General features: G+C 42.1%; 1 protein-coding gene across 10 annotated transcripts in view; it reads right to left on the reverse strand.

Moving 5' to 3' along the window:
- KLRG1 (killer cell lectin like receptor G1) overlaps positions 1 to 19,616 on the reverse strand; it is a 341,170-nt gene that overhangs the window by 13,319 nt on the left and 308,235 nt on the right. For all 10 annotated transcript variants that reach the window (XM_059186197.1, XM_059186196.1, XM_059186200.1 and 7 more), the window contains one exon: positions 19,481 to 19,580. In XM_059186197.1, coding sequence (XP_059042180.1) covers positions 19,481 to 19,580 — 100 coding nt within the window. The remainder of the gene's footprint in view (positions 1 to 19,480; positions 19,581 to 19,616) is intronic.

The raw sequence follows: 19,616 nt of genomic DNA on the forward strand, positions 1-19,616 counted from the left end.
AACAGGGAGCCTGTTTCTCCCTCTCTCTCTCTGCCTGCCTCTCTGCCTACCTGTAATCTCTGTCTGTCAAATAAATAAATAAAATCTTGAAAAAAAAAGAATTTAAGAATTTAAAAGCAAAAGCATAATATTACACATGTGCAGAAGTAAGACTGTGTTGTCAGTTCTCTGTTTCTATGCCCACAAATCTAAATCAAAATGTCAGTCTTATAACCAATTCAAAAATTTCCCCTGCTGTTCTCTTGGTTCTGATCCTTGTTTCCGCAGACCAGCAGTGCAGTGGTGAGGCAGTCCTCCAGTCTCAGGACTGGAGGGGACTGGAAGAAAAAGCAAAGTCCTTCTCGTTAGTACTGAGGTTACCGGGTGGTGATTCTGTATGGAAGTTATCTGTGATGGTTAGCTGATGTGTCAGCCTGACTAGGCAACAGTCCCCAGTTATTTAATTAAAACATTAATCTTAGATGTTGCTATAGGGTATTTTAGAGAGATAATTAAAGTTTATAACCAATTGACTTTAAGTAAGAGAGGTGGTAGATAATCCTGGTGGGCTTGATTCAATCAGTTCAAAGGCCTGAAGAGCAGACTGGACACTTCTCAGATGAAGAAACCGCCCCAGTGCACCCCAGCTTCAGCCCTGCTGAGAAGTTCTAGCCTGCCTTTCCCCGCAGCCTGCCCTATGGATTTTGGACTTGTGAAGTCAGCTGCACGGTTGCACAAACCAATTCCTTGCAATAATTTCTTCATGTAAACCTAATGGTTCTGTTTCTCTTGTCGGATTGGATATAATACCAATACTAGTTATCTTTCACAGGACCTTCTATAGGTTTTAGCAATTCCTATATGCAGAGAGATACACTCCTGAGGAATTTCTGCCCGGCATCATTCCATGATACAGGTGATATGCTCTCTAGAAGGCCTCTTAGAGCCTCTTATGGCTTTATCTTAGCTCTCAACTTATGGTGAAACATTCCACAAGACTTCTTCCTTCTGGAGTCCCTTTGGCTGGCAGGACATCCTGTTGGATAAAGCCCTTTGTAGGTGACTCAAATCCCATTACCTTCTTCCACTTCCTCTGTGCTCAGGGAGCTCATATATGCACTCAACAAACAGTGAAACTGCAGCTTGTGTCCCTGCCAGCTCTTCTTCCTTACCTCATCTTTAGGGGCAATCTCTACAAATTTTTCTACAACCATCAGACCTCTTGAAAGCAGCATTCAGAGAGAAGTTTCTATGCCCTCCAAAGTAGGGAACTTGGGTCAAGTTCTTCTAAGCCCTCTCTTGTTCTCCAGGCAGTCTCAAATCTACAAGTTTCCAGGGCTGAGCAACACAGAACCAGGGAGTTCGACTCTGTTTCCACCTCCAGGAAGAAGCCCCGCTCTGTCTCAGCTGCCCTCTAGTTTTTCCTCTCACTTGGCTTGGTTGTGGGAGCACAGATACCCCAGCCATCTCTCCATCTACAAACTCCTGCAAAGGGCTTACCTGAAATCAGTCTTTAATTTCCCCTAATGAACTCTTAGTAATTGTCCTTAAACCCAGTACGGGGTTGGTCTAAGGACTCCCTTTAGAACATAGGACTTCTTGTCACCTACTACTCCCAGCGTTAGCTTTCAGCCAAAATTTCAAGATCATAGGATGAGATCTTTCTCTAATCTTCTACGGCTCTCATCACTAAGCGTTTGCACTCTCAGGAAAAGCTATTATTCATAGGTAAGCTTCTATGTAGAATTTTGTATCTTTATAGAGTATCTCAGGCTTTTCCAGACTTTCAACAATGTTTTCCACTTGCAGCTGTTTCTGAGTCTATGGATATTTGATGAGCTCATGAGTCAGTGACTATCTGTCCCACCATACAGTGCTTCTTAAAGCCTCCTGGATGAATCTTCAAACACATAATCGTTGACTCATCCATGTCTCACTGGCAGATGCACCAATTTTCCACGCTTCTTGTCACAACCATGCCGATCAGTTAGTTCTGATCCTTCCGTAATTCTGCATTTCATTAGAAGTCAATTGTCTAACTAATTAAGTTGTCTAACTAATTTGATCTTAGAATGGAGAATGAAAGAATTCAAATGCTATGAAACCCAGAACTGATTAAAAAACTATAAATTTGTGGGGCACCTGGGTGGCTCAGTGGGTTAAAGCGTCTGCCTTTGGCTCAGGTCATGATCTCATGGTCCTGGGATTGAGCCCCAAATCGGGTTCTCTGCTCAGCAGGGAGCCTGCTTCCCCCTTCTCTCTCTCTCTCTCTGCCTGCCTCTCTGCCTACTTTTGATCTCAGTCTGTAAAATAAATAAATAAATCTAAAAAAATAAGTAAATAAAAAATTAAAAACTATAAATTTGAGACATAAAAATCGCAAGTTTCTAACCAGGAAAAAAATCCCATCATATATAAGAAAAAAAGTGACCAACTAAGACAAAATATTTTCAATTTTTATCACACTCAAAAGGCTAATTTATTTAGTATATAAAGAACATTTTTTCTTACCAATTATTGAGGAAAAGCTCGCTCATCCAAAGTTTTTTTAAAGACTTTATTTTTTAATTTTAGAACACATGAGGGGGAGGGAGAGGTACAGGTAGAGGGAGAAGCAGACTCCCCACTGAGCAGGGAGCCCGATGTAGGACTCAATCTGTGACTCGATCCCAGAACCCCAAGATAATGACCTGAGCCTAAGGGAGACACTTAACCAACTGAGCCACCCAGGTATCCCCCTCATCCATTTTCTTTTTAAAGGATAAAGGTTGTGTCAGTTCACAGAAAAGCAAATGGCCCTTAGGCATGTGAAAAGATGCTCTCTATAGTTCCTAATAAGAGAAATACAAATTAAAGCCATAATGGGAAAATATTTTTTACCTATCTAATTAGCAAAGATCAAAACGTTTGATGAGAAAATGCATTGGTGAAGAAATTCTTATACATTGCTGGTGGAAAGACAAATCTGCAGATTTAAACAGAGCAATTTGGCAGGTCTACAAACACTCAAAAAGCATGTAGTTATGCCTATATGAAATATAATCATTGCAGCATTGTTTCTAAAGACAAAAAAGAGGAAATGATCTAAAACTTCCATTAATAGAAGACTAGGTTAGAGGTGCTTAGAAGACTAGCTTGCGGATGCCTTCAGCTCAAGTCATGATCCCAGGGTCCTGGGGGCAGGCTCCCTGCTGAGCAGGGATCCTGCTTCTCCCTCTCCCTCTGCCACTCCTCCTGCTTGTGCTCTCTTGCTCTCTCCCTCAAATAAATAAAACATTTTTAAAAAATAGAAGACTAGCTAAATAGTTATATCCATAAAATAGAATTCTATCCAACCATTAAAAAGAAAGAAGCAGCTCTTATGAGTATAATCATAAAAAGATACGAGATAGGGGTGCCTGGTTGGCTCAGTGGGTTAAAACCTCTGGCTTCAGCTCTGCTCATGGTCTCAGGGTCCTGGGATGGAGCCCTGCATCGTATTCTCTGCTCCTCAGGGAGCCTGCTTCCCCCTCTCTTTCTCTGCCTGCCTCTCTGTCCTACTTGTGATCTCTCCCAATCTGTCAAATAAATAAATAAATAAAGTCTTTTTAAAGAAAGATATGAGATAGATTGTTAATGGGTAAATGAGTTAATGAGTAAACTTCAGAGCAGCACGTGTACTAAGCTATAGTTCAGGTGTGTGTGTGTGTGTGTGTGCACACTCCTGTAAGTAAATGCTGTGTATGAAAAGATTATATCTGGAAAGGAACACGAAAAGGAATAAAACTGAGTGAGTCAGCAATCAGAGGTGGGAACAGACTGTTTTCACAGACACATCCCTTTGTCGCTTTTGCATTTTAAACTGTGAACATACACATTGGCAAAACATAGTAAGTAATAATTTCAAAGTAACACATAAAGAGAATCACAGACTTGACAGGAGTTTTGAAGGAACTACACAGTGGATGTCATAGAGACCAAGAGATTGGCTATTTCAGATGGAATGATCTTATAGGATGGATAAACCTACGCTGGGAGAAGTTAAGCATTTTGCCTCAAGTCGCACAGTAATTATTTTAAAACGGATTCAAATACAGGTTTGTCTTATTAACTCCAGCACTGGTGTTCTTCCCAATATGTTCCCACAGCTCCCAGGTAGGGACAAAGTATTGTCTAAAAATATACATATAACATACGGCCATACAAAGAGCTAGTGTAACTAATAGGTTTCAGGAGAGTGTTTGAGCATTGTATACCAATCACAGTAAGCAGCAATTAGATGTTATTAGTCACATAGGGTCTCGCAGTAAGGAATACCTAAGGAAAAAAACAGAAAAAACTGGGTGCCTGGGTGGCTTAGTTGGGTAGGCGCCTGCCTTCAGCTCAGGTCATGATCCTGGGGTCCCAGAATGGAGTCCTGCACTGGGCTCTCTGCTCAGCAGGGAGTCTGCTTCTCCCTCTGGCCCTCCACCATCTCATGCTCTTTCTCTCTCTCTCTCTTAAATAAACAAATACTTAAGAAAAATAAAAATAAAATAATATTAAAAAAAAAAAAAAACAGAAAGAACTAAGGGGAAAAACAAAAAAACAAAAAAACCTTCTCCTGGTTTTGACCAGGGAATCTACAGAACACATTCTACCAGCCTGTGGAGAGACAGCACATACATAACAGCTGTTTTGGGGCCACGCTGGTAAGAGCAGAACAGGCCACAACAGAACTTTTAGCCCAGAAAGGCCACCACCTTCGTCTCGGCATCCATTAGGAATCTGGAGGGAAGTCACTAACTCTGTAGTCATGTGACGAAGTGCGTCGCAATTTTAAAATGAGGGAGGATCTGTTCTGAGGGGGTGGGCGGGGAGAAGAAGAAAATGCAACATTTGATAGTGGATTCTTAAAACAGGGAGTGGTGGGGGTAGAGGGGAGAGGAAAAGGTACACTAAGCAATCTCAAGCACCACAAGGCAGCGGGACCACCCTCTAAACTTGCATTCCCACCGGAGCCAAACCAAACTAAGCCTCCAGCTGGGAAGAGCTGTGCAGAAACCCGGAGTCTGGGTGAACAAGAGCACCATGGAGCCCGAGGACCTCTTCACCCCTCATGGGCATTCGAGCTTGACGATTTTGTTGGAGGATAAAGACTGGTGGCTTTTTGTCCATTATTTTTGTTGTTTGGGCAAAAGATAAAAACATTCTCATTTTATAAGGTCTATTCTACAGAAAGAAAGCAAAGGTAAGGTGATACATTTAATCATTTCAATACCAATAGATATTTGAGTCGTTTGTAATTTTTCCCATTGGAGAAATGTAAAAACGTTCTTTGTACATAAATCTTGGCGCAGGCATACAAACATCCCTTTCGAATCCATTGCGGGCATTACCAGCTTACTGACCAGGTTGGAAGCAGGAAGACTGATCTGGTGTGAGGCACCATCAGTGTCCTGTCTGAGTCGGCAGGAAATGCTCACGCCTATCCTGGGTACCTGTGCCCACTCTTGTCCCAGTCCTGATCTGGGCCTCCCTGATCAGCCACCCTCTTGTTGCTCCTGCAGGCAAATCCCCTACCACTCGGGTGTGCCCACTGAACTCCAGTCACACTGAAAACAGGTTACATTATACTATTCACCTGTGTGCAGAATGTTCCCAAATTTCTTTATCTTAACTGGCCACAACAGTTTTGTTTTTTTTTTTTTCATTTTGTTTTTAAAGATTTTATTTATTTATTTGAGATACACAGAGTGAGAGGAGAAAAAGAGAGAGAGCACGAACAGAGTGAGAAGGACAAGCAGACGCCCTGCTGAACAAGGAGCTCGATGTGGGACTCGATCCCAGGACCCTGGGATCATAACCTGAGCTAAAGGCAGATACTTAAAGACTGAGCCACCCAGGTGTCCCATTAGGAAAAAATTTGGAAAATGTATGCATAATCCCAGGTAAAGTAGAAAACCAGACTCCGTAACTTGGGGGAGGGGTGGTAGTAGAGAATGAGAGATTTGACCTTATTAAAACTTAAAATACATGAATGGAAAAAAATCTCCATGACATTAAAAAAACACACAAATAATAGAAAGAAAACATCTGTAACACATATAACTAACAAAAATTTATTCCAAGTATACACAGTGCCTACAGATCAGTAAGAAAGGAAAAAACCAAAAACGCTGAGAGAATAAATAGTCAAGAAATATGTATGAAAAGGTAATTCAAAGGAAATACAAATTACAAATAAACTTGAGAAGATGCTCAAAGATATTAGCAGCTAGAAAAACCCAAACTATAACGGCGATGTAACATTCCTCCTCCTCCCCTCATACACAACACAAGAAAAAGAGTAAGACTGATGATAATAAGCCAAATTTAAAACTTTGAAAACATCTGGAGCTGAGAAGAAGGGAGGACCAGTGTTCTTATCCACTGCTAGTGGAAGTAAAATGGTTTCAGTCTTACAATCTTTTAGTATCATTTAAATTTTTAATTTGGCATACATTTTGGCCCAGGACTCTCACTTTTAGGAATCTGTTATAGAGAAATAGGATATATGTACAACAATGTTCACTGCAGTATTTCTGTCATCTCCTGTACTATTGATGAGGGAGCAGAAGGCAAGTTGAGAACAAAGCACAAGCTGACACCCCGCAAACCCTCCACAACTCCTCAGGCACTCCTGGCTGCTCTAAACCTAAGGGAAGGAGGGGGATGCTGGGGGGATGGTTAACTAACAGAGATCACAGTCCAACAAGACAGGAGTCTCCCTCAATTTACAAATGTCTTAGTGTTTACAAGAAAAAAAGCATTCTTATCAATAACATAACTTCCAGACGGAAACTGTTTTTTTGTTTTGTTTTGTTTTGTTTTTTTAGATTTTATGTATTTGACAGAGAGAGAGAGAGACATCACAAGCAGGCAGAGAGGAGGGGATGGGAGGGGGGCAGGCTCCCTGCTGAGCAGAGAGCCTGATGTGGTGGCTCCATCCCCGGAACCTGAGATCATGACCTGAGCTGAAGGCAGAGGCTTAACCCACTGAGCCATCCAGGCGCCCCGGAAGGAAACTGTCTTAATGTTAATGCTTAACTAGAGGGAAAAACTACCTTAACTGTGCAGTGACAAGGGCCCCAGTATCTTGTAGGTCCTCCTTAGCAAATAAAAGTTATTTTGATAACCTCCCTTTTCCTAAATCCCCCACCTACCAAGTATATAACCAGTCACGCCTCAGAGCCCCAGGGCAGCAGCTTTTTCTGCCCATGAGTCCTGTCCCCATGCTTTAATGAAATCACCTTTTTGCACCAAAGATGGCTCAAGAATTCTTTTTTGGTCGTCTCCTCTGGACCTCACCTACATTCCTAAAGTACATCCCTGTCACTCCCAAATCTTTTCCCATCCAGTACGTTCCTCACTCCAGGATTCCCTATTCTTTGGGTTTCTTATCTTCTTCTGGCTACTTCTATTTCCTTGAAAACTCCCTGCAAAATCCCCACCCCCCATCATTCCCACCACTTGACTTCTCTGTTATTACAACTAGTCTGACGGGGGCTGCAGCCAATAATCAGGCAGTAGTGCAGGCTGAAATCACCAAACATGTGTGGCCTCCTGCCTCACCTGAGCTCTCAGTGCTGGCCTGCAGTGCTGGGTCTCTAGGCAGAGATCTGTTTTCCCTGTGCAGAAATTCCACAATTCTGCCTTCTGTAGATCCCAAACCTATCACTTTCTCCTTCATTCTTAGCATATAAACTTGTCCTTTATTTCACTGAAAAAAATAGAGTTCGCCAGGCAAGAACAGTACATTTTCTTTTCTATCACTTAAACAAACAAATCAGAATCTTCCCCCATCATTCCCCCTTCCATAGGAAAAGAGACACTCTTTCCACACAAAATTATTTCTTCCATTTGAGCATTGGGTCACCCAGTCATCCACTGCCCCAAGGATCCTGGTCTTGCATAAATATATTTTTTAAAGATTTTATTTATTTATTTGACAGACAGATCACAAGTAGGCAGAGAGGCAGGCAGGCAGAGAGGAGAGAGGAGGAAGCAGGCTCCCTAGCTGAACAGAGAGCCCTATGTGGGGCTCGATCCTAGGATCCTGGGATCATGACCTGAGCTGAAGGCAGAGGCTTTAACCCACTGAGCCACCCATGCGCCCCATGGTCTTGCATAAATTTTTAATCTCTCTCTTTCAACTAAGTTGAAAGCTATAAACTCGAGCTACTCTTTCTTCTCTATATGTAAAAATGTATTGGTACAACATACAGCCTTTATTTAGATGTTATCATTTTCCTTTCTGCTGTAAGAAAAGTTCTTAAAAATTTCTTAAAAGATATATCTAAACTCATTTTTTTCCATTCCCTTACCCCCGTTTCACATCTTTCACATGCTAATAAAGCATGATGAACAATGACCTCCATATTGTCAATTTCATTGAATATTCTTCTGTCATTATGCTACTTTACATCTCTTTAGCATGTTATATTGATGAATGCTCCCTCCACCTTGAAAGCTTCCCTTAGCTTTTATCACATTTCTTTCGTATTTTCTGCTATGTGCTAAGAGCTTTCTCCCCTACCCTTTATTTCCTTCCTCATCTCATTACTAATATGGAAACAAAGACTTTATTATCATCAAGATTTTGCTTTGAGAGAGAATTATTAGCAAAGATCATTGCGAACTTTGCCTTATAGATTTCTTCCAATGTGAAGAACTTTCTTAAAAAAAAAAAAAACTCATAAGAGGGTAGAGCCAGGCGTGAAAATTCATGATCATAAGGAGCAAGTGGCTCACTTCAGCCTTACCAGAGGAGAGGAGGGTAGAGAGCAACAGGTACTTAACCTCATACATTGCTGGAGAGTTTAAATTAGTAGGCTCATTTGGACAAAGTATCCATTGACCCAGTAATTCATCCTGATATATTCATACATTTACAAAATAACACAGGAATAGAATATTTATCTAAAATATACAGTAAAATATCATAGGACTTAGAACAACTAAAACAATTTTGAAAAAGAAAAACAAAGTTGGAGGATCACACCACTTGATTTCAAGACATATGATAAAATTACAGTGGTATAGAAATGAACTGACAGACACATTAATAAATGGCACAAAAGATAAAATGCAGAAATAGGCCAATATAATCATTGATCTTCAACAAAGGTATCAAAGGAGCTTAATGACAAATGGTAGTTATTTCAATAAAAAGCGCTGGCACAATTAGGTTTAGATAAAAAGAAGAAAAAAGAGACCTCCACCCATACCTCACACCATATGTAAAAGTTGGATCAAAACAGATCACAGGCCTCAATGCAAAAGCTAAAACTGTAAAATTTCTGGAAGAAACATAAAGGCAATCTTTGAGAACATGGACTAGGCAAAGATTTCTTAGGTAACATACAAACACCACAAACTATAATACAAAGATTGATAACACAGACTTCATAAAAATTTTAAAATTCTATTCTTTGAAACTCATTATTAAGAGGATGAAAAGACAAACCACAGCCTGGGAGAAAATATTTACAAAGTGTATATCTGGTAAGAACTTGTATCCAGAATATTAAGCACTCTGAAAACTCAGCAGCAAGAAAACAAATAAAGAAGCAAAATATTTGAACAATTATTTCACTAAAGAAAAATATGTGGATGGCAATTAACCTTATGAAAAGTTGCTCAACACCACTAATCTTTAAGGAAATGGTCATTAAAACCACAACTAAATACCACTGAGTACCTACTAGAATGGCTAAAAACGAAAAGACTGCTGATACCCAGGATCACCGAGGATGTGAAGGAACTAGAATTCCCATACACTGCTGGCTGGAATATAAAATGGTACAAAGACTTTGAAAATAAGGTTTACAGGTTCTTAAAAAGTTCAACGTATACCTACCATATGATCCAGCCATTCCACCTCCTACATATTGTATCAAGAGAAAAGGAAGACTACGTCCATACTAAGATTTGTACCCAAATGTTCAGAACAGCTTTATTTTTAATAGCTCCAAACTGAAACTTCCAAAATGTCAATCAGCAAGTGAATGAAGAAACAAATTATGACACATCCATATTGTCGGAGGCAGGCCCCTGGCCAGGGTGGCCTCCGCCATTAAAAGATGGCGCCTGGCGAGTTGCCAGGTTAGGGTTGCCTCCTGCGACTAAGCGGAATGCCCAAAGAGGAAGTAAACAGCATTGGTTGCTAGCGAAGTTGTTCGTTTAGGTGCGCAGCCTGATTCGCTCCCTCCTGTACCCTGCTCACTGATTGGTCATGTAAGCATATATAAGTGTGTAGACTTGCAGAAATAAAAAGAGGAAGATGCATCTGAACTGGGGCTTCTTGTCATCCTTGCGGGTCGAGGGTGATAAATGGCGCCGGCACCCGGGAACTAAATAAAGGAATCTTGCAAGGTAATCCGCAGGAAAGCGGGGAGTAAAGGTCCGCAGGTAAGCGGGGACATTAGCCACGTTCAAAAGTGGGAATTCCGCGGTAAAGCAGGGAGTAATGGTCGACTGAAGTACATGCGTGTAAAAGGTTAATGTGTGTGTTAGTGTCGTTAACATCCGCGTCTATTGTCTGTGTGTTCATAATGGGATCTGAAGTATCTAAAGTGCGGTTGGAAGGGTCTTTAAAAGACCTGCTGAAAGCCAATGGAACTTCACTAAAAGCAAAAACTGCTCAGGCCTTTTTGAATACAGTGGAAAAGGCGGCTCCATGGTTCCTAGATGAAGGCTTGCTAAACATACCTCAATGGGACCGCTTAGGGGAGGATTTGAAGAAACAGGACAATAAAACGCCTTTGCCACCCGGGACCCTGGCAATATGGACCTTAGTCTGGGGATGCCTGGTGGGGCCTAAACCCAGATGTGAATCAGCTCTACAAGAGGGAGAAGAGGCATTGGAGGAAGTGAAAGAGGAGCGGTCTTCTCGTGCCTTAGAGGGAGTAGTTCTAGTGAAGACTTAGAAGAAATGTCAGGGGAGGAGTTAGACCATAAAATGCACTCCAAGTTTGAACAGTTGAAACTGTCGACTCCAGCGACACCTAGTGCCCCTCCGCAGTATAATCCTATGGCATGCCAAGGAGCTTGTAGCTGCTGCGCCACATGTGGTAGTGGCAGGTTTTCAAGCTGGAGAGATCATGACCTGACCTCTGCCTTTCCGGTTTTAGAGGACCAAAACAACCAGCGGTATCATCAGCCTCTTGATTTTAAACTAGTTAAGCAATTAAAGGAAGCAGTCATGCAGTATGGCCCTCAGGCAGCCTTTACGGTCTCTTTGTTGGAGACCATAGCGGGAATGAAATTAGTCCCTGAAGATTGGGGTAACCTAGCCTGTGCAACCTTGTCAGGAGGGCAATATCTAGTATGGAAAACAGCCTGGCAAGAATACTACAGGACACTGCCCGCCGTAATGCAGCAGCTGGAAATCCTCAGTGGGACCTAGAAATGTTAATGGGAATGGGACCGGACATGGGAAAGCAGGCCCAAATACAATACAACCCTGCAGTGTATCTGCAAATAGCCGCGGCGGCCACTAAAGCATGAAGAACAATTCAAGGCAGTGGGGATTTACAGGGTCAGCTGTCTAAGGTAATACAAGGACCAAATGAAGCATATGCTGATTTTGTAGCGAGGCTGATGCAAACAGCTGGTCGAATATTTGGGGAGGTAGAGGCAGCCATGCCATTGATAAAACAGCTGGCGTATGAGCAAGCTAATAAATGGTGTAAAGAAGCCAAAGACTTGAGTGCATATATTAAAGTTTGCAGGGATATAAATGACAGTGTTATTCAAGGGCAGGTTACGGCTGCACCAATCACTCAAGGTTTACAGGGATTACAGGGAGCTCAACAATATAAACATAGGGGTACTCCTGGAGTTTGCTATTACTGCAAGAAGCCAGGACACCTGTAGGAGCTATGGTTACCAAAGAAGAGAGTTGGACCTTCCTATTTCAAAGCTCCTCTCCCCAAGAAACCGAGCTGCTCACAGTGATAAAACATTCAAACATTTCAAATGTTTCATCAAGAACCCTTCAACCTTTTATCAGATAGTAGATAATGTGGTGCAAGCTGTCTCTATCATTGAAAGTGTGGGTTCTATTAATGCCAGGTCTACTATCTCTGAGGCATTACAAGAAATCCAAACATTAGTTTGGGACAGGAAGGCTCCATTTTTTAATGGCCACATACAAGCTCATACAACCTTACCAGGCCCCCTGATAAAAGGTAATTAATTGGTTGGCAGACTCCTTAACCAGAGGAGAATTTGTCTTTGCCATTGAGGACCCTGTGCAACAGGCGAGACATTATCATAAGCTGTTCCATGTGAATGCTTTAACCCTTCACCTCACATTTAACATAACAAAAGCACAGGCAAGGGACATAGTAGTCTCCTGCAGAAATAGCGTGACCTTACTACCTGCACCATCCTTGGGGGTTAATCCTAAGGGTTTGTTACCTAATCATATATGGCAAATGGATGTCACACATGTTTCAGAATTTGAAAAGTTAAAATATGTTCATGTCTCTGTAGATACCTGCTCTGGAATAATTTTCGCCTCAGTGCATACGGGGGGCGGGGGGGGGATCCAGAGATATTATCGTCCATTGCCTACAGGCTTTCGCAGCATGGGGAAAGCCACGCCAGTTAAAGACAGATAATGGCCCAGCCTACACCTCACAACCCTTTAAAGCCTTCCTACAACAACTTGACATTCACTTGATACATGGAATACCCTATAACCCACAAGGACAGAGTGTTATGGAGCGCGCGCATCTTACAATAAAAAATGTGCTTTATAAACAAAAAGGGGGGATAGGGGACACCTTCCCGCCCCCTAAAGATAAGCTCAACACCATTCTCTTTATTTTGAATTTTTTAACATTGGACAAAATGGGTAAATCAGCTGCAGACAGACATGCAAATAATGCTGCTGCTCCCCCTAAGCCTTTAGTACTTTGGAAGGACATCCTCACAGGAAAGTGGAATGGACCAGATCCAGTGTTAGTATGGAGTAGGGGGTCTGTATGTGTTTTTCCACAGGAAAAGGAGGCTACAATTTGGATCCCAGAGCGGCTGGTGCGTGCAGCCTTGCCTCTGAACACCAGTCATGATGCTGAAGATGCTGATGATAACTCTGGGGATGCTACACCTCCTGAAGCGGACTCAAGCCAGAGAACTGTGAGCAGTGGTTAAAGCATGGCCATATCCTTTACCAGTGACTAACTCTTCTCTCATATTCCCTCCTCTCTTTACTACCAACTCTCCTATAGGGCTACCCACTGTTCACATATCTACAGACATTGCAGAGGTGACTAATATTACTGTCTCTCTGTCCAGCACTCTCTGCTTTGTGTTGTATCTCAATACATCAGTCCGCACCCTGGACTGTATTCGCCTGAGCAATCAGACCCTGGGGCAATTTCAACCTTTTCACCATTCCTCAAACATAGGTAACGTTACTGTGATCCAGGGTTTGGCCCCTGTGAAACCTATTAATGCCTCGGGGCCATATCAACCTTTTAAGTTGCCCCGGTGCACCAATAATAGGGTATGGCCACCGGAGTGGTCTGGATGTCAGAGTACCTCGTGCTCAGTCTACCCATGTTCCTATCCCAGTTTCCATTCCAGAGGACAAGTTACCGGTGGTGCTATCCAGAAAGAAGAGAGACTTTGGTATCACAGCTGCCATTGTGACAGCATTGGCTGTATCTACAGCAGCTGCCACGGCAGCAGCAGTCTCACTTGCTACAACTATACCCACTGCGGAAGCTGTGAACACCCTTGCAGAAGGAACGGTGGCTGCCTTTCAAACACAGACTCAGATCAATGCACATTTGCAAGCAGGAATCCTGATAGTCAACCAGAGAGTGGATTTGGTTCAAGAACAAGTGGACATATTGGGGGCCCTATTGGGACTGGGATATATAGCACCCTTCCTGGCAATTTGTGTAACTCCCATAGCCTATACTAATATGAGTGACTTACAGAATGTCTCCTGACAGCTCTCCCAATACTTGCAGGGGAATTGGTTCGCAGAATTCCAAAACTATACTCAGCACCTGCTACTAGGCATAACAAGGATAAATACCAGAGTTGAGTTTGCAAACCTCCCAGAGATAATCAAAACATTGCAAGATGTGTTAACCTTCATGAAACAATGGGCTAGCGTAATTGGTCTGCTGATAATCCTTGTAGTGGGCTTGATTCTGCTAGTAAGGAAACTGCAAATTTGGAGGTGATAGCAACATAGGCAACAGCAAGCCATGGTGCGTGCCTTGTTAGCCATCGAGGCTGGTACATCCCCCCAAGTGTGGCTAAGTATGCTGGATCAGTAGTCAACAATGGGTAAGATTGGTGGGGGAAATATACCAACCTAAGACAGGACGCAGATCATTGATATCTGCCGTCTGGTGACAGGTAAGGATATTCCCCGCCACTGACAACCTAAGACAGGCATGATCCCTGCCATAAAAGAAAAAAGGGGAAGATATTGGAGGCAGGCCCCTGGCCAGGGCGGCCTCCACCATTAAAAGATGGCGCCTGGGTAGTTGCCAGGTTAGGGTTGCCTCATGAGACTAAGTGGAACACCCAAAGAGGAAGTAAACAGCATTGGTTGCTAGCGAAGTTGTTCATTTAGGTGCGCAGCCTGATTCGCTCCCTCCTGTACCCTGCTCGCTGATTGGTCATGTAAGCGTATATAAGTGTGTAGACTTGCGGAAATAAAAGGAGAAAAGATACATCTGAACTGGGGCTTCTTGTCGTCCTTGCGGGTCGAGGGCGATATCATATAATGGAATATTAGCAATAAAAAAGGGTAAACCATTGATACAATACCAGGAATGAATCTCAAAATAATTATTCTGAGTGAAAGAACACTGAAAAAGAAGAGTGCATATTTAATGACTCTGTAAAACTCTATGTACTGTAAAACTCTAGAAGACATAATCTAATCTATAGTGACATAAAGTAGATCAGGGTTTCCTGAGGACAGGAGAGTGTTGGGTGACAGGGACAAGAGAGAAGGAGGAATTACAAAATGCATGAGGAAGCTTTTCGGGATAGTTGCTGTTTTCACCATCTTGATTATGGTGACATTTTCATGGAGATAGATAAATAGAGATAGATATACGTCAAAACTTACCAAATTTTACTCTTGAAATATATTCAGATTATTGTGTGTCAACTATATCTCAATAAAACTATTTTTTTAAGATTCTATTTATTTGGACAGTGCACAGACATGAACAGGGGAAGAGGCAGAAGGAGAGAGAGAATCCTAAGCAGATTCCCTGCTCAGCACAGAGCTGCCTTCACACTCCATCCCATGACCTGAGATCATGAGCCACAACCAGGAGCTGGACACAACCACCTGAGCCAACCATGCACCCCCTTACTGAAACTATTTTTAAAGTTCATAACAAAAGACACTGTCACAGTAATCCAGGTGAACAACAACAGAGGTTTGGAATGGAATTAAAAGTGGAAATGGAGGAGCACCTTAGTGGCTGCTAGGTATCTCAACTGACAATTTTGGTTGAGGTCATGATCTCATGGGTCATGAGATGGAGCCCAGGTTGCTCAGCGGGAGTCTGCTTAAAAGTCTCTCCCTCTGCCCCTTTTCCAACTCAAACTAGTGTGCATGCTTTCTCACTCCCTAATAAATTAATAAATCTTTTTTTAAAAGGTAGAAATGGAGGGGCACCTGGGTGGTTCAGTAAAGCCTCTGCCTTCGGCTCAAGTCATGATCTCAGGGTCCTGGGATCAAGTCCCCCATCGGGCTCTCTGCTCAGCGGGGAGCCTGTTTCCCCTTCTCTCTTTCTGCCTGCCTTTCTGCCTACTTGTGATCTCTCGCTTGCTCGCTCGCTCTTTGTCAAATAAATAAATAAAATCTTTTTTTCAAAAGTAGAAATGGAAAGAAGAGATGAGATTTAGAATATACTTCGCTGGTGGCAATGATAAAATTTGTTGATGTAGAAAAATGAAATCAGGAAGCTCTTCAGTTTGGAATCTGAACAACTTAAGGTCATTTCCTAAGATGGGGAAGACTTTGGAGTAGGGATATAGAAGAGAATATCTACCCCATCACTGTTTGGGCTAGTGGGGAAACGGGGGTAACTAGGTGTCCATCATCAAGAGAATGAATACATGAAATGGAGATAATGCAGCAGCTAGAAGGATGAATTACATGTACCTCGTGCAACATGAATAGAACTCAAAAACATGTTCATGGAAAAAGTAAAATAATAAAATATATAGAATAATTTAACTAAATATGAAACAAATAAAGAATAGTACATATTTTATAAAGATACAAACAAGCTCAAGGACTATATCAAACATCAAAGTATGTTTGTGAAAGTGGGGATATGGGGGCAAGGGGAAAGGTAAATGGACTGCAAGAGAGGCATATATGACTGATGAAGATGGTGACCCATGACCTTAGGAATCTGATTAACTCTAATCACTATAAACTTTAAAACATGGATGAAAGAAATTGCAAACAACACAAACCAATGGAAAGATATCCCACGCTCACGGATTGGAAAAATAAATATTGGGGGCTTCTGGCTGGCATCGTCAGTACAGCATGTGACTCTTGATCTCAGGAATGGTAAGTTTGAACCCCACACTGGATATAGAGATTACTTAAAAATAATAAAAAATCTTTTAAAAAAAGAATATTATTAAAAATGTCTACACTACCCAAAGCAGTATATAAATTTAATGCAATCCCTTTCAAAACACCAACAGATTTTTCAAAGAACTAGAACAAACAATCCTAAAATTTGTATGGAACCACAAAAGACCCCAACTAGCCAAAGCAGTCTTGAAAAAAAAAAAAAAAAAAACAACTGGAGGTATCACAATTCGAGATTTCAAGAATCCCTACAAAGCTGTAGTAATCCAAACAGTACAGTACTAGCACAAAACAGACATATGAATCAATGGAATGGAAATGAACATCCAGAAATAAGCCCACAGTTATATGGTCAACAAATCTTTGACAAAGGAGGCAGGAATATGCAAGAGAGAAAGACAATGGTAGTCGAGCTAGGGCTAAGCATTTATTTCCTTCCAGGACTTTCTAGTTCTTAAGTTTTATGCTTGTATTTGATTATAGATGTCAGTGACATTTCATGGTTTCAAAGTCCTTGATGCTCTGAGAAGTGTAGAGTCTAGTGAAAATTACACTGCCATAAAAGAAATGTGTTTTGGGGGCACCTGGGTGGCTCAGTGGGTTAAAGTCTCTGCCTTCAGCTCAGGTCCTGATCTCAGGGTCCTAGGATCAAGCCCCGCATCAGGCTCTCTGCTCAGCAGGGAGCCTGCTTCCCCGCCATTCTGCCTGCCTCTCTGCCTACTTGTGATCCCTCTCTGTCAAATAAATAAATAAAATCTTTTAAAAAAATGTGTTTTGTTTTTGTTTCTTTTTTAAAAGTTGTGCTCTTATTGGTTCTACACTACCTAGAATACTGCTGCTTTGTGACAGTCCAACTGGATGCAGCGCCCTCCTTGTATTTAGCAAGGGTAAGCCTGGGTCTCTTACTACTTGATATGTTTGCATTAGTTAAGAGAGAAACTTGGTAGCTTGGTAGCTCAGTTAGAGGGGAGGGGAAATCTGCTGCTAGATGGGTCTGAACTGAGCCATACTCGTCTGGGTAAGAGCTGAGAAACAACCTCTGTACATTAAAAAAAAAAAAAAAAAAAAAATTAGTCAAACATCACATAGTAGGCAGCCATTAAATTATTTAAAAAGTTAATTTATGGGGGTGCTTGGGTGGCTCAGTGGGTTAAAGCCACTGCCTTCAGCTTGGGCCATGATCTCGGGTCCTGGGATTGAGCCCCACATCAGGCTCTCTGCTTAGCAGGGAGCCTGCTTCCTCCTTTCTCTCTCTCTATCTCTCTCTGCCTGCCTCCCCGTCTACTTGTGATCTCTCTCTATCAAATAAATAAATAAAATCTTTAAAAAAAAAAAAAGAAATTGTAATCTAGCATCATCAACAGTACAGTACAGAATGATGGTCCCCTCAGTATTCCTGCCCACGTCTTTTTTTTTTTTAAAAAAAGATTTTATTTATTTATTTGAGAGAGAGAGCATGAGTGAGGAGAAGGGCAGAGAGAGAAGCAGACTCCCCGTGGAGCTGGGAGCCCGATGCGGGACTTGATCCCCAGACTCCGAGATCATGAACTGAGCCGAAGGCAGTTGTCCAACCAACTGAGCCACCCAGGCGTCCCAACTGCCCACGTCTTTTAAACAGCACCTTCCCTCCCTATCTATCTCCAAACCCTACTTTTTTAAAAATATTTTATTTATTTATCAGAGAGAGAGTGAGAGTGAGAGTGAGTGAGCACAAGCAAGGGAGCAGCAGGCAGAGGGAGAAGCAGGCTGCACACCGAGCAGGGAGCCCGATGTGGGACTCCATCCCAGGACCCTGGGATCATGACCTGAGCCGAAGGCAGTCACTTAACCGACTGAGCCACCCAGGCGTCCCTCTCCAAACCCTACTTAAGAGAAATAACCAAGTTTTTCTCATTGTTGAGGCATTCATGCCTAAAATAATTTGGGAATCAAGCATATAAATGGCTTCTGTAAACTTTCCTCAGATTGACCACTATGTGAAATTAACCTGCAAATCACACATCCACAACATGGAAAAGATATGGTCATATATCAGTTTATTCAACCACATCTATGCACGCCTATAAAAATTAAATTCAGCCAAGGCCATGTCTTTAAGTGGTGAAGAGCTGAGAAGCAGAAAGCACCACCCTGTTCTCATCCTCTTTCTACAACTTAGGTTCTCACTATTAGCATTATCCTTTAGAATATAGCTTTCTCCGTGAAGGGCCACCATTAGGATAAAAATATATTATGAGGAATCAGTAACATGCCAACTTCCTAGCACTCATCAAAAACACCTACAACACATGAGCAATAGTATATACCTGCGCAGAGTTCATCAGTTCAGACCATAACATTGAGACATTGAGGAAAGGCACACTTTTTTTTTTTTTTTTTTTTTTTTTTTTTTTTTTTTTTATGACGGACAGAGATCACAGTAGGCAGAGAAGCAGGCAGATAGAGAGGAAGTGAAGCAAGCCCCCTGCTGAGCAGAGAGCCCAATGTGGGACTCGATCCCAGGACCCTGAGATCATGACTCGAGCTGAAGGCAGCACCTTAAGCCACTGAAGCAACCAGGTGCCTCAAAGGTACACTTTTGACAGAAATGGTGGGAATGGGGGTGAAGGAGGCAGCATCAGTCACTACAGTGAGAAGTACTACAAAAAACTTATATTTCCCAAATGATCCTAGATCTGATCTTTAAATTGTTAGGATAATATCTAAATGTTCTCAAGGAGAGTCCAGCAACAAACCTTCAGTTCCCAGGGAAGCTGCACTAATCTTACATCAAATGCTATGTCCTAGAAGGTTCATCATTCACCAAATAAATGCTCAGGGTCATCTGAGCACCCAGAGGCCTGCTCCCTCGTGTGAGGGAGCCTTACCACAGATCTGACCCCCTCAAAGTCTGACCTTCTTACAGATCCACGGTAAAAGAGCTTCACAGCTAGCAGCTTGGAGATGGTGTTGGTTGATGGCTCCACACTTCTGGATCAAGCTGTTTGAAACAATGCTGTAAGAAATCAGGAAAGTCAATCATTTAAGGTAA

This window comes from Mustela lutreola, chromosome 8 (assembly GCF_030435805.1).
Source record: "Mustela lutreola isolate mMusLut2 chromosome 8, mMusLut2.pri, whole genome shotgun sequence".
NCBI classification, from domain to species: Eukaryota; Metazoa; Chordata; class Mammalia; order Carnivora; family Mustelidae; genus Mustela; species Mustela lutreola.